Source organism: Podarcis tiliguerta (genome assembly GCF_965153285.1).
Source record: "Podarcis tiliguerta genome assembly, chromosome: 16".
NCBI classification, from domain to species: Eukaryota; Metazoa; Chordata; class Lepidosauria; order Squamata; family Lacertidae; genus Podarcis; species Podarcis tiliguerta.
In genome coordinates this window covers 938,056-953,273 of record NC_139549.1, presented here as the reverse complement: position 1 = coordinate 953,273, position 15,218 = coordinate 938,056, and the positions used below count along the sequence as shown (strand labels likewise).

The following is a 15,218-nucleotide window of genomic DNA, read 5'->3' as shown; positions in this document are numbered from 1 at the left end:
CATATATTTGTTAGTATTATTTTTTATTATTTCTTACCTTTGCACACTCCCTTCCACCTCTTCCTCCAACCACACCTGGTTTCCTCTCCTGCTGCTGCTGCCCATCCTCCTCCTCTCCTGGGAAGCGGCCGCTGCCCCTTGCTGAAGCCACCAGAGGGTCCCTCCCCCTGGAGGGCAGCTCCACAGGGGCCTCCCTGACTCCCATTTCCCCCACAGATGGTGAAACGGCTGAGTGAGCTCACGGGGTGCCGCCAGGTGGTTGACGTGGGCGCTGGCCAGGTAAGTAGGGATGGAGGAGGCCTCTGGGGTTCCTCTTCCGAGTCTCGCAAAGCCTGCTTTATTTACAGTGTCTTCTCCCCCCTTTCCCCCAGGGCCACCTCTCTCGCTTCCTGGCCTTCGGCCTGGGCCTCTCCGTCACCGCCATCGAGGGAGACCCCCGGCTGGTCGCCCAGGCTGCCAAGTTCGACCAGGAGCTGGTGCAGGCGCTGAGGAAAGAGGGGGCCAAGCGAGGAGGGCAGGTGAGAAGGCAGAACGTCGGGGGTGGGGAGGGGATGTGGTGTGTTGCAGAGGGTCCTGGCTTCCTGAGGAGGGGGGAGGCAGTCCCTCTGGTCCAAGCCATGGCAGGCAGCTTCCTCAGGCACTTGGTGGATTCCCAGCCGGCAGATGGTCCGGGAATCAGCGTGTTTTTACATGAGTAGAATGTGCCCTTTTATTTAAAATGCATCTCTGGGTTATTTGTGGGGCATAGGAATTCATTCCTTTTTCTTCCCCCCCAAAAAATATAGTCTGCCCCCCACAAGGTCTGAGGGACAGTGGACCGGCCCCCTGCTGAAAAAGTTTGCTGACCCCTATTCTATGGAGTGGTTTGTGGGGAGGGGGGGCTGTACATGAATGTATACTTAAGCAAGGGTTGTCAATGACTTTGACCAGCTTTCCTTATTTTGAAGTTGAACAGTGTGGCAGGGCCAGCTCCCTGATTAGGCAGAGTGGAGAAACTGCCACCACGGTGCACCCACTGCTCACCAGATGTTCATGGACAGGAGGGGGGTGGGGGGAGGCACTCCTCTACTTGCCCCTGGGCTGCCCTCTTGCACCTTCTCACCCTCTTTGGGGTGTTCCAGGGGCAAGTAGAGAAACACACCCACCACCCCTGCGTCCCCCCAGAAATAGCACTGGTTTAAACAATACCAGTTTCATGTTTGCAAAGACAACATTAAATATCTAGGCACATTAACACCATGAGACGTGTCTTTTATCTCTGGTCGGGGACAGAGGGTGGCACTAGGGAGGGAAATGTCGTGGCGCCACTCCTTGGTGTGTGGAGTGCCGCAGGGCGCAATTCTCTCCCCGATGCTTTTTAACATCTTTATGCGCCCCCTTGCCCAGATTATCTGGAGCTTTGGGCTGGGCTGTCACCAATATGCTGATGACACTCAGCTCTATCTGCTGGTGGATGGCCACACCGACTCGGCCCTGAACACACTGACCAGATGCTTGGAAGCTGTGGCTGGATGGCTTCGTGGGAGCCGATTGAAACTAAATCCTTCGAAGACAGAGGTCCTCTGGCTAGGTCAGGATGGCATGGGGATGAGGGACCAACTCCCTACTCTTGCGGGGGCCCAATTAGTGCCATTGCCTTCCGTTAAGAGTTTGGGTGTAATCCTTGACGCCTTTCCATGGAGGCGCAAGTTACAGCAACAGCCAAGGCGACATTTTTCCACCTTCGCCGCATCAAGCAGTTGGTCCCTTACCTTTCCCGCCCCGACCTGGCCACAGTGATCCATGCGACGGTCATCTCCAGGCTTGACTACTGTAATTCGCTCTACGCAGGGCTGCCCTTGAAGCTGTCCCAGAAACTCCAGCGGGTACAGAATGCTGCAGCAAGACTCCTCACGGGGTCCCTGCCATGGGAGCATATTCACCCAGTGCTTTTCAAGCTGCACTGGCTCCCGGTGGAGTACAGGGTCAGATTTAAGGTGCTGCTTTTGACCTCTAAAGCCCTTCACGGCCTAGGACCCTCGTACCTACGGGACTGCCTCTCCTGGTATGTCCCACGGAGAGCCTCAAGGTCCATAACTAACAACACCCTAGTGGTCCCAGGCCCTAAGGAAGTTAGATTGGCTTCAACCAGAGCCAGGGCCTTTTCAACTCTGGCTCTGGCCTGGTGGAACGCTCTGCCTCAGGAGACCAGGGCCCTGCAGGATCTGATTTCTTTCCGCAGGGCCTGTAAGACAGAGTTGTTCTGCCTGGCCTTTGGCTTGGAGCCAATTTGATTCCCTCCCTCTCCTTTTTTCTTTTCCTTCTCCTCCTGCGATGAGGCTACATTTTAATATTTTAATGTTCCATTATTTTAATGTTGTATTTTACTTTTGTTTTTAAGTTGTAATCATTCATCTTGTTTTTATTATTGCTTGTAAGCCCCTCTGAGCCTGGCCTTGGCTGGGGAGGGCGGGGTATAAATAATAAATTATTATTATTATTATTATTATTATTATTATTATTATTATTATTATTATTTAGTGTCATTAAACAATAACAAAATATACCATGAGGTATCAATAGACATAGACAGGTGAGAGGAGTGCTTTTTTCTGGGGTATGCACACCGCTAAACATTTTGTGAATCTATTTTTGGCCTCATTGAGGAGCAATATTTCAATATGAGTAGGAGAATGAGAGTACCCCTAAACATTTTTAAAGAAAAAAAAGCACTGGATGGGAGTCATTGAACCTGACCCTGTGGAGAAAAGTCAATGCTCTTAAAATGAACATAATACCTAGTTTATATCTTAAGAGGAATTCCAATTCACATACTGAGCAAATACTTTCTCAAAATTAAATCTTTGTTTAGAAAATGCCTTTGGGGCTCTTCAGTTCCAAGAATATCTATGCAAAAAATGCAGATACTGATAAAAGGAGGAGGATTTTGGATCCCAGACTTAGAACTGTATCCCACGCTGGAAGAATGGCAGATGAAAGTCATGGACTATATGGAATTGGCAGAAATGACTGGCAGAATCAGAGACCAGGGAGAAGAGACGGTGAAGGAAGATTGGAGGAAGTTTAAAGACTATCTACAGAAACACTATAAGATAATGAATGTTTGATGACATCAGATTGAATGTAAAAGGTTATTAGTAAAAAGTTTAAAGATTAAAAAAGATTAAATACTTTAAGATATAAGGAAATGTAATTATATTAAGATATTAAAATTATGACAAAATTAAATTAAGACAGAGGGAAGGAATTTGCTGATTGAATATATGATCTGGAATACAGAGAAGGAAGGTCTGGGGAGGTTGGAGAAACAAGTTAATGTAAAGAATATAATGAAGATAAAAATTGTTTTTATTTTTTCTACTTTTCTTTTTCATATTTTTTGCTGTTTTGTGTTTGTAGGTTACTGTATTTTTCTATTTTTTGTTGTGCTGTGTTTTATTTTTTGTCGCTTTATACTTATTGTAAAACCTAATAAAACATTTATAAAAAAAAATAGAATTGTATCACCAAGTATATTTGCCGTCAGGTAGACAATCCTGAAAATCCACCAGGCCTTTGGTCAGGGCGCAGCCTGACCCCCTCCTCTGGCAATCTGCACAGGGTCCTGCTTGCTGGTTGCCATCAATTTGTTTCTGATTGATTTTATGGTGAAAAGTTTTTAGAATGTCGGATTGTTTTTATTGTTGTTAGCCGCCCTGAGCCCGGCTTTGGCTGGGGAGGGCGGGGTATAAATAAAATTTATTATTATTATTATTATTAAACAACTGTCCAAATTGGGCTGCTTTGGAATATTCCTATGTAGCACCTCTAGAAAGATGGGTAGCACTTGGGTCTAAATACATACATAAATACTCAAGATGCTATTGAAACAATAACATCAGTTAGAATGATACCACATGTCCAAAAAATATAAATTTGACCTTTTCTCCCACAATAAAATGACTTTGTGGGGAAACCTGTCTTTAAAATCAGGAAAGAAATGGTAATATGGGAGAGATGGATGAATTTCGGTATATTAACATTAGACCAGTTGATAAACGAAGAGGATAAATTTTAAACATAGTCCATCCTAAGAGACAAATACAGATAACCTACTAATGCTCAAGGGCAATATCTCCAGATAAAACACTTGGCAGAAAGTGAGGAGGAATTAAAGAACCTTTTAATGTGGGTGAAGGAGGAAAGCACAAAATATGGTCTGAAGCTCAAATGTCAAAAAAACTAAGATCATGGCCACTGGTCCCATCATCTCCTGGCAAATAGAATGGGAGGTAATGGAGGCAGTAAGATTTTACTTTCTTGAGTTCCATGATCACTGCAGATGGTGAACGAAATTAAGATACGCCTGCTTCTTGGGAGAAAAGCAATGATATACCTAGACAGCATCTTAAAAAGCAGAGACATCCCCTTGCCAACAAAGGTTTCTATAGTGCAAGCTATGGTTTTCCCAGTAGTGATGTATGGAAGTGAGAGCTGGACCATAACTAACGCTGACTGCCGAAGAATGGATGCTTTGAATTCTGGTGCTGGAGGAGACTCTTGAGAGTCCCATGGACTGCAAGAAGATCCAACCTCTCCATTCTGAACCCAATTATTCTCTCCGCAGTCTTTACAACCCTGGACAGCATTGTTTTTTCCCCTCACCGTGCAGCTCCCAAACCTGGAAAAGACCCTGATGTTGGGAAAGATGGAGGGCACAAGGAAAAGGGGACGACAGAGGACAAGATGGTGGGACAGTACAGTGGTACCTCTGGTTACGTACTTAATTCGTTCTGGAGGTCGGTTCTTAACCTGAAACTGTTCTTAAACTGAAGCACCACTTTAGCTAAGCGGGCCTCCCACTGCTGCCGCGTCGCCACCGCACGATTTCTTTTCTCATCCTGAAGCAAAGTTCTTAACCCGAGGTACTATTTCTGGGTTAGCAGTGTCTGTAACCTGAAGTGTATGTAACCTGAAGCGTATGTAACCTGAAGCGTATGTAACCTGAGGTACCACTGTATTCTTGAAGCTACCAACATGAGTTTGACCAAACTGCGGGAGGCAGTGGAAGACAGGAGTCTTGGTCCAGGGGGTCACAAAGAGGCGGACACGACTAAATGACTAAACAACAAAAAACCACCATCTACGGACCAGCAGCTTTTACAACCTCAGAGACCCCAGAGATATTGAAGCAATTTATTAATTCTTAGGCAAAAAAACCCCACCATAAATAATTCAACATATATAATTCTTTGATATTAGCAAACCAATTTGATATACAGGTACACAGGGAGGATTGGAATAAAGAATTAAGAGATCTCAATTTCGACCACACATTGGGAAACTGTTTTAACTACTACAACAAAGGTGCCTCTGGACTTTAAATTGAAGCTCATACAACAAAAAATAATATTTAGAATATACTGGACCCCATTATGTTTTTCTTTTAAAAAGGGCTACCTAAGGTATCTAGCTGTTGGAAATACAATAGGGATAATGCTTCTCTAAAACACGTGTTTTTTCATTGTCCTATATTGAAAGATTTTTGGCCGAAGGTAACTGAACTGTACGGAACAACCTTACATTTATAGAGCAAAATATCCTCTTGAATTATATACCCAGCACATGGAACCTTACAAAAGGACAATACGAGTGGACCCTCCGTGCCCTCACCACAGCAAAGAGACTGATCCTGGTGAACCGGGAAAATAAAAATGAGGCTCCCTTCTATGATTGAAGACTTGTACAAACTCGCACCATATGAACAACTTGCATATAAACACAGATTTGCCATGGACAAATTCAATGATATTTGGAATCCATTCTTACAAATAGATTATAAGTTCTGGTGAAGTACAATAACCTTGTAAAATATGCAGTTTGGGATTGCCCACCTCCTTTGTTTTCCCTTCTACGTGGGTTCTGTTTCCCTTTTTCTCTCTTTTATTTACGCCTCACCATGTTTAGTGGCGCTGTGGGCTAAAGCCTCAGCGCCTAGGGCTTGCCGATCGAAAGGTCGGCGGTTCGAATCCCCGCGGCGGGGTGCGCTCCCGTTGTTCGGTCCCAGCGCCTGCCAACCTAGCAGTTCGAAAGCACCTCCGGGTGCAAGTAGATAAATAGGGACCGCTTACTGGCGGGAAGGTAAACGGCGTTTCCGTGTGCGGTTCTGGCTCGCCAGAGCAGCAATGTCATGCTGGCCACGTGACCCCGAAGTGTCTTCGGACAGCACTGGCCCCCGGCCTCTTGAGTGAGATGGGCGCACAACCCTAGAGTCTGTCAAGACTGGCCCGTACGGGCAGGGGTACCTTTACCTTACCTTATGTTTAGTGCACATATAATTATGTACTTTTTGAATTTTAAATAAAGGTCTTCTTAAAAAAACAGAAAGAGCAGCAACTGGTGAAAGCTGGGGCCAGTGAGGCCAGCAATCAGGGGCGGCGGAAGGTGTAGTTCAGCAACATCTGAAGTCAATGCTGTCTTGTTTTTCACTTGATTGGGGGCCGCCCAGAGTGGCTGGGGAGACTGAGCCAGGTGGGCAGGGTATACCGTATTTTTCGCTCTATAGGACGCACCGGACCATAGGAGGGGGAGAACAGGGGGGGGGGTTTTTCTTCTCCCCCTCTAAAACAAGGTGTGTTCAAGGTGCATTCACCCAAAGCCTCCGGAGCACAGCGGGAGTTCCAGGCGGCTATCTTGGGAGCCTGGAGAACAAGAGGGGTCGGTGCGCACTAACCCATCTCGCTCTCCAGGCTTCAATGAAGGCAACCCTAAACCTCTGGAGCGCGGCGGGGGGAGTTCCCTCTGGGTTCCGGGGGCTTCATGTTCCTTTCGACCTGCTCTTTGGGGCTGGCGGGGGGGGGAAGAGCTGCTTTACCCCACCGCCAGCCTCACAGATCCCTGAAGCCTTTGGAGCGCAGTGCAAGTTCCCGCTGCGCTCCAAAGGCTTCAGGCTTCGGGGACATCCCTTGGAGCCTCCGCAGGGCAGCCACCCCCCCCTAGCTAGCGCCCCATCTCGCTGTTCTGGCTTCGGGGGCAGCCTTTCTAGCCCCGCTGCCCTGCAGAGGCTAACCCCGAGCTAGAAGAGCGAGACGGAGCACTCCGCAAAAGACTTTGGGGCCATTGACTGATTTGAGTCAGTCCGTCAGTCAGTGATTGGGGGAGGGGCGGGGTATTTTCTGAGGCGGCTCTTTCCCCCCCCCCCCCCGAGTCAGAACGAGGCTCGCCCGGAGAAAAAGAGGCCTGGAAAGTGAGCTTGGCGGGCGAGCCACTTACTTCCGAAGTCCCGCCTGGGACGGAGAGGCCTTTCTTCGGGAAAGGCGCAAAGAGAGAAGAAGGGGCTCCAGGCGCTCCGCTCCAGCCACAGGCGATGACAAAATGGCGCCCTCGGGCCCGGGGAGGCGGGTCTTGTGCGCAGGAAGCTCTGACGGGACACAACCACTTCCGGCGCGAGGGAAAGGCCGCCACGGTACCGGCTGCTCTCTTTGCCCCGGGGGGGGGGGTTCGAGCGGGGGGGGGGGGGAGAGGGCAGACTCCGGGGCGGGGGGGTCCCGCCACCTGGAAAGGCCCTCCCCCCTCCGGCGGCCTCCTCTCCTCACACAAAATCTCTTACTCTCTGGGTGCCTGGAGTGAACAAGGCCTTCCTCGGATCTGGGTCCCGAAGGGATCTGTTATTAAGGCTGCTTTGAATGTGCCGTTTTTATAGGAATTACCTGTGTGGTTTTAAACAGAGCATGCATTGATAGATGATGGTGATAATAATAATTAATAATAATAATTAATAATAATAATTTTTTATTTCTACCCCAGCCACTCTGGGCGGCTCCCAATAGAACACAAAAAACAGAATAAAACTCCAAACATTTTAAAACATCCCTAAACAGGGCTGCCTTCCGATGTCTTCTAAAAGTCTGGTACAGTCTTCCTCGTGTTATGTCTGCTTCGTGTTACTTTCTTTCAGGTTACATCCTGCGGTGACCCAAAAGTACCAGAAAGGGTTACTTCTGGGTTTCACTGCTCGCACATGCGCAGACGCGCAAAATGACATCATGCGCAGAAGCGGCGAATCACAACCCGTGCGTGCGCAGATGCGTCGCTGCGGGTTGTGCTCTTTTCATGTTGCGTACGGGCCTCCGGAATGGATCCCATTCACAACCAGAAGTACCACTGTAGTTGTTTATTTTCTTGACATCTGATGGGAGATAGATAGGGACATATATAATACATGTATCTTAAAGGTAAAGGGACTCCTGACCATTAGGTCCAGTCGTAGCCGACTCTGGGGTTGCGGTGCTCATCTCGCTTTACTGGCTGAGGGAGCCAGTGTACAACCTCCAGGTCACGTGGCCAGCAGGACTGAACCGCTTTTCGCGAACCAGAGCAGCACACAGAAACGCCATTTACCTTCCCGCCGGAGCAGTACTTATTTACTTGCACTTTGACGTGCTTTCGAACTGCTAGGTTGGCGGGAGCAGGGACTGAGCAACAGGAGCTCACCCCGTCATGGGGATTCGAACCGCCATCCTTCTGATCGGCAAGTCCTAGGCTGTGTGGTTCAACCCACAGCGCCATACATGTACATACATAGTTTTCATTCGATTAACACTTATTTGTGTTTGTTTTTGTCTTCCCAATATGTTTTCAGCTGCTCTTATGTTACCTGTAAGCTGCCCTGAGTCAGGGGAAGAGGCAGAGTACACATTAATTATTCTTACTATTACTATTTCCTGCTTTCCACCACTGCAGGGCACAACATCAATTAAACCACAGTGAAATAACTTTCCCCTCTTTCGCCTTTCCTTCTGCAGAGTCTCCTTGCGATGGGCGGCTTCTCCCTGGAAGCCCAGAAGCGCTTAGCGGCCGACATCACCCGCGTCCTCTCCCTCTACGGCTTCATTGCGGATGCCTACATCATTGTGAGTCAGCCCCCATCTCCACTGCTATGGGGCAGAAAGGGGTCTGGGGAAGGATGGCACCCTGGCCTCCTCCCCGGGATCCACATGATGAGCAGGGTGGGGGTCCTGGGCTTTTTCCTGAAGACTCTGGGAGGGGTTGGGATGCTCCCCGTTCCCGCACAACTCTTTGCAAGGCTGCAATTTAAAGAACACTGGGAACTATAGTTTTCCCACATTGAACTACAGTTCCCAGCACTCTTAACAAACTGCATTTCCCAGGGGAGGGGGGGCAAGAAGCACGCAACTGTAACCCTGTTCCACCCCACCCCACCCTCTTTCTTCCCTGCTAGGAGTTTTTCACAGACAATCTGTGGGGCAGCCTCCCGCCGTCCTGGCAGGCCGCCCTGGCTGACCTCCAGCCCCCACAGCTGGCCGCCCTCCTGCTGGAAAACAGACACGCCAGAGAGGAAGAAGCCAGGTAGGGTCAAGGGCGTTGTGGGTCTCCTTGAGCAGCCTCAAGGGTGCTTCCTCGGAAATGGGTGCATTTGAACCCGCCTTGTATGAACGGAGGGCCAAAGGGATGCAGGGCTCCCATCGAAGCACTTTTCTCACGAATGAGAACGTGGGTGGTTTTGAGACTCCACGTTACCTGCCACCGCTTGTCTCCCTCCCTCGCCCCCCTCAGGTACAGCTCGGTCTGGCCACTCTCCCTGCTGGCCTTCAAAGCCTCTGCCGACACCTTGGCGTTCCCCAGGAGGCCCAGTGGCTGGGCTGGCAAGCCCAAGGAAGCCGGGAGGCCGGAAGAGTTCCGGGACAACCAGTGCCAGAGCTCCAGGCTCCCACCGCTTTTCCGGAAACACGTCAAGCCCAAGAAGCAGCACGAGATCCGGCGGCTGGGGCAGGTATGGCTGAGCTGGGGAGGGAGGGCGGCTCGAGTCAGTGAGCCCAGCTGCGTGTCACCAAGGAGGCAAGAACTGCTACCCCCACTGCCAGGCCCAGCCCTGTTCTCACTTGTTCCGTTCACATCCTGCCCAGGGTGGCAAACGCACCACTAACAGAAACCATTCTCAAAACAGGGCATTTGTTTTCTACCAAACAGGGATTTGGGGGGTCACCAGGAATACACGGCAGATGCCAAGCCTGGGTACAGACAAAGGCCTTTTAAAAAAAAATCATTTAATCATTTTTTCGATACAAACAACAACTGCAAAAGAGACATACAACAAAAATCATAATAATAACACAATTTGACAATTCAGATTTGAATACACTGATATACCTTTGAATACACCTTTTAAACAATATTTTCCCACCTCTCTCTCCTCCCCCCACCTCCCACCATTATCCGCCTTATCGCTTAAATATTCATTCCAGAGTTCTTCATATTTATCCATTCTTAATTTGCGTCGACATGCAATTCGTTCATATGTAGCTATTCTGTCCATATTATCAGTCCATGTTGAACTCACTCCTGATAGCCAATTACAAGGGAGGCGGGCGCAACTCCCGAGGGAGGGTATTCCGTAAACAGGAAGCCACCACTGAAAAGGCCCTGCTGTGAGTCAGTGCCAACCAGGCAGCCCCCCAGAATAAGACCTCCACAGCCTGTCATAGGGTCCAAGCAAGGCATCTGCTTTGGGGGGGGGGGGCCTGTTGCTGGTGGTGGTCACTGCAGGAACTACTGCTGTGCTTCTGATGCCCCCGTGGCCCTGCCCATCACCATTTCCTTCGCACACTCCCTTCCACCTCTTCCTCCAGCCACACCTGGTTTCCTCTCCTGCTGCTGCTGCCCATCCTCTTCCTCTCCCTCTCCTGGGAAGCGGCCGCTGCCCCTCGCAGAAGCCACCAGGGGCTCCCTCAACCTTCGCTCCCTGAGTGGGTCCTGGGGGGCCTCCCTGACTCCCATTTCCCCCGCAGATGGTGAAACGGCTGAGTGAGCTCACGGGGTGCCGCCAGGTGGTTGACGTGGGCGCTGGCCAGGTAAGTGGGGATGGAGGAGGCCTCTGGGGTTCCTCTGCTTTTCGGAGTCTCGCAAAGCCTGCTTTATTTACAGTGTCTTCTCCCCCCTTTCCCCCAGGGCCACCTCTCTCGCTTCCTGGCCTTCGGCCTGGGCCTCTCCGTCACCGCCATCGAGGGAGACCCCCGGCTGGTCGCCCAGGCTGCCAAGTTCGACCAGGAGCTGGTGCAGGCGCTGAGGAAAGAGGGGGCCAAGCGAGGAGGGCAGGTGAGAAGGCAGAACGTCAGGGGTGGGGAGGGGGTGTGGTGTGTTGCAGAGGGTCCTGGCTTCCTGAGGAGGGCGGAGGCAGTCCCTCTGGTCCACTCCGTGGCAGGCAGCTTCCTCAGGCACTTGGTGGATTCCCACATGGCAGGGGGTTGACTAGATGACTCTTGGGGGTCCCTTCCAGCTTCTGTGAGCCACACGCCCTCCACTTAATGCCCTCTCCTTTTCCTTCAACCTCCATGGATCCCCCGGCCAGAATCCCTGGAGCTGAGCCTTCTAGGCCTCGCCCTTGAAGGCAAACTCAGCTGCGGTTCCTGCATTGCAGGGCGTTAGACTAGATGGCCCTTAGGGTCCCTTCCAACTAAAAATATCTGGAGGAAGTCCTGTAGCTGACATCAGAAGCAAGGAGGAGTATTTTCAGGGGAGCAAGGAAGAGGGTACAGGCTGTTCCTCACATGTTGTCCTAGGACCCACGTACCTACAGGACTGCCTCTCCTGGTCTGCCCCGCGGAGGACCTTAAGGTCCACAAAAGGCGTTTTGGAGGTCCCAAGTCGCAAGGTGGTTAGATTGGTCTCAACTTGGGCCAGGGCCTTTTCAGTACTGGCCCCGACTTGGTGGAACGCTCTGTCACAAGAGGATAGGGCCCTGCGGGACTTGACATCTTTCCGCAGGGCCTGCAAGACAGAGCTGTCCCGCCTGGCCTTTGGTTTGGACTCAGTCTGACCCTTATGTTTCCCTCCCCTTATGGTTTTGATTTATGGGCTGCTTTTAAAATCAGGATGCTTTTTAAATTGCATTTTAACCTGTATTTTAAATTGGGTTGTCCCCCCCCCCCCCATTATGTTTCCATTGTAAATTTACTGGTGTTAGCCACTCTAAGCCCAGCTTTAGCCAGGGAGGGCGGGGTATAAATAAAATTTATTATTATGATGATGTCCACCAGAGGGACCCTGAGGAGCCGGCCAAGGGACAGAGGAGCCAATCCCTGACCTGTGTGGAGATGCCGCCAACGGGGATGGAGCCTGTGGTCTCCCGCATGCAAAGCAGGCTCCGTCCCACTGAGCCACAGCCCTTCTTCTCAAATTAAAGTAGGGCGCTAGTCCTTATGGTTAAAAAAATGGTTGAAATAGGAACACACCTTGTTCAGAGCCATATACCTTTGTTCTGGGAGCTCAGCAGGTTAGGGGGAGGCTGGCCCAAACCAATCCTAGTCCCCAGGCAGGGGTCCTGGCCTCACCCAGCCCCTCCCTGGTCCTCATACCGGGCGACATCATCTCCCTTTTCTCCTCCCCGCAGGTCCCCAACGGCATCTCTCTCAAGGGGCCGCGGCACGTGGCCGGCTGGGTGGATCCTGGGGCGCCGTGGACCGAATTCTGGCAACTGCTGCAGCACCCGGAGGTGGAGGAGCATGGCCCTGCGGTGGCTGGAGGCAGCCTTGGGATGGCAGGAGTGGATCCTGGGGGAGAGGACCTCCCAGGCCTCCCGGAACCAGGGGCCGACGGCGCCCCCGCCTGCCACACCCCCAGGGGGCGCCAGCTGCTCCTGACGGGACTCCACGCCTGCGGTGACCTGAGCGTGGCCCTCCTGCGCCACTTCGCCCGCTGCCCCTATGTGGTGGGCATCACCTCCGTGGCCTGCTGCTACATGAAGCTCACCACGGCAGAAGCCCCCGTCCCGCCAGGGCCTGGGCCCCCGCCCTGCCCCGCAGAGCCCGGCTACCCCCTGAGCGCCTGGGTCTCCGCCCTGCCCGGTCACCGACTCTCCTACAAGGCCCGCGAGGGGGCCTGCCACGCCCTCGAGGACTACGCCCGGCGGCTCAAGGGCCAGAGCGCCATCCTCAGGACCCACTGCTTCCGCGCGGCCTTGGAGACGGTGATCCGGGCTGCTGACCCGGCCAAGAAGCGTCTGGGGGTGCAGACCATCGCCAAGGCCCACCAGCTCACCTTCGGCGAGTGAGTGAGCCCAGGGGGCGGCGAGCGCCAGGCCAGGCAGCTCCACTGGAGGGGGTTGGGATAGATGGCTTTGGGGGTCCCACACAACTCTGGTTCCATGAGTCAGTTAAAGCTTCAAAAGTCCCCAAGGATTTTGGAGGTGGGGGTGGAGGGCAGCCCTGTGGGGGTGGGGCACAGCAAAGGTTGGCCCCAGAAGCCAAGGCGCTGCCAATAAGCAGCCATGAACCTTATTAGCTGCGATTCCTGCAGTGCTGGGGGTCAGGCTGGATGACCTTTGTGAGGACCCTTCAATAATATGGTGTAATAATAATTTATTATTTCTACGCCGCCCATCTGTCTGGGTTTCCCCAGCCACTCTGGGCAGCTTCCAAGATTTGGGGGGAAATGTGCAATTAATTGTCACTGTTTTGTACAGTGGTACCTCAGGTTAAGTACTTAATTCGTTCCGGAGGTCCATTCTTCACCTGAAACTGTTCTTAACCTGAAGCACCACTTTAGCTAATGGGGCCTCCTGCTGCCGTTGAGCGATTTCTGTTCTCATCCTGAAGCAAAGTTCTTAACCCGAGCTACTATTTCTGGGTTAGCGGAGTCTGGAACCTGAAGCGTCTGTAACCCGAGGTACCACTATATTTGTTTTTTATCCTATACAGTGGTACCTCAGGTTACATACACTTCAGGTTACAGACGCTTCAGGTTACGGACTCCGCTAACGGAGAAATAGTACCTTGGGTTAAGAACTTTGCTTCAAGAAGAGAACAAAAATTGTGCTCCGGCGGCAGCGGGAGGCCCCATTAGCTAAAGTGGTGCTTCAGGTTAAGAACAGTTTCAGGTTAAGAATGGGCCTCCAGAACGAATTAAGTTCTTAACCCGAGGCACCACTGTACAAAGTTTGCAGTTCAACAGTTCTATTGGGTGTGGAAACCAAAAGGAACCCCCAAAATGGGGCAGAGGTGGGTGGGATTTCCCCGAGACCTTTTGCACTTCAGCCCAAGTGCGGGGGCTCAGCACGGCTCGCTCTCTCTCCTCCAGGTACGCCCGCTTGGGCCTGGAGAGGGTGGGGCTGGACCCTCAGGCGGCGAGGCTGGAGCCTGGCCCCCTGCAGGCACTGCTGGCTCAGGAGGGGAAAGTGGTGGCCTTCTTCAGCCTGGCCCTCCTGCTGGCCCCCCTGGTTGAGACCCTGCTGCTTCTCGACAGGATGATCTTCCTGCAGGAGGAAGGTAAGCGAGGGGGGGGGGCTCCCCAGCCACCATTCCTGCGCTGAAGGGGGGTGGGCCAGATGGCCTTTGGGGGTCCCTTCCAACTCTGCGATTCCACAAACGAGCACCAGAGGTGGACATCAACCCCGCAGGCCCTGTGGGAACTCCTTGCCCTACTGAGGGGGGAAGGGCCCTGCTCCAAGCAGCCTTCCCCACACCTGCCACCCCCCGTATGTTGCCCCAAGCACAGCCAGGACCCTCACTGGGCTCTCCTCCCCAAACAGGGTTCCACTGCCAGCTGCTCCCGCTCTTTGACCCGGCCTTCTCCCCCCGCAACCTGGTGCTGGTGGCGGCCAAGACCCCTCTGGGCTCTGCTCTCTTGGACGTGGCAGCGGAAGACTGAAGGGGACCGCTTGGCGATGCCTGGACCCACACACCCTGCCCCACACCGCAGGAAGCCAGAGAACAGGAATACCCAAGAAGGAAAAAGTGTGGGCACTCTGGACACCTGTATTCAGCCACAAAGGGGGCTCCTGCCCCCATCATCCCTGGCCAGGTAGGGGTCAGAGAGGGTGGAAGAGATCTGGAGAGGTTTTCCCCTTCCCATCTGTGCCATGGAGGCAAACAGGCTCCCAGAAGAGGCAGGGAGATGTGAACAGCCTGACATCTTCCTCCTTGGCCCCCTCCTCAGTAAGGAAATGCAGAGGAAGGCAAAAGACCCTCACCCACCACCAAGTCCAGCTGAGGAACGGCCTCTCCCAGGACTTTAAGAGCGGCAGAGAGCAGCTGGGAAGGGAGGACGTCCGGAAATCCCAGTTACTCATAAATTTCATAAGTGGCTCGGCTGCTCATTTCCATCGTTTTCTGTGTTTTTTCCATGCACTGTGGACTTTTATGCATTGTAACTTTGCCGCTGTTTTTATTAATGTGTTGAATGTTTTTTAATTTATTAACATCGCTGTTGAGAGCAGATTTCTG

General features: G+C 52.0%; 2 protein-coding genes and 1 long non-coding RNA gene across 8 annotated transcripts in view; 1 reads left to right on the top strand and 2 right to left on the bottom strand.

Moving 5' to 3' along the window:
* Nucleotides 1–15,218, bottom strand: part of LOC310666072 (uncharacterized protein) — a 1,539,811-nt gene that overhangs the window by 1,056,165 nt on the left and 468,428 nt on the right. The window lies entirely within an intron of this gene.
* Nucleotides 53–15,212, top strand: METTL25B (methyltransferase like 25B). 5 transcript variants are annotated; one of them, XM_083416590.1, is made up of 10 exons: nt 53–279; nt 372–518; nt 8,784–8,891; nt 9,221–9,348; nt 9,556–9,772; nt 10,788–10,850; nt 10,948–11,094; nt 12,389–13,044; nt 14,074–14,261; nt 14,525–15,212. In XM_083416590.1, exons 1-10 carry the CDS (start codon nt 217–219, stop codon nt 14,641–14,643), a joined length of 1,836 nt encoding a protein of 611 aa, XP_083272716.1. In that variant the 5' UTR covers nt 53–216; the 3' UTR covers nt 14,644–15,212. The 5 variants fall into 5 exon arrangements, with proteins under 5 accessions (XP_083272716.1, XP_083272719.1, XP_083272720.1 ...); XM_083416593.1 differs by lacking the exons at nt 53–279; nt 372–518 and adding an exon at nt 7,414–7,444; XM_083416594.1 differs by lacking the exons at nt 53–279; nt 372–518 and adding an exon at nt 7,565–7,666.
* Nucleotides 4,666–6,359, bottom strand: LOC310667192. Its single transcript, XR_014506192.1, has 3 exons — nt 6,312–6,359; nt 4,968–5,951; nt 4,666–4,935 (listed from the first exon to the last, which is right to left on the bottom strand). It is a non-coding gene; the product is annotated as an uncharacterized lncRNA (long non-coding RNA).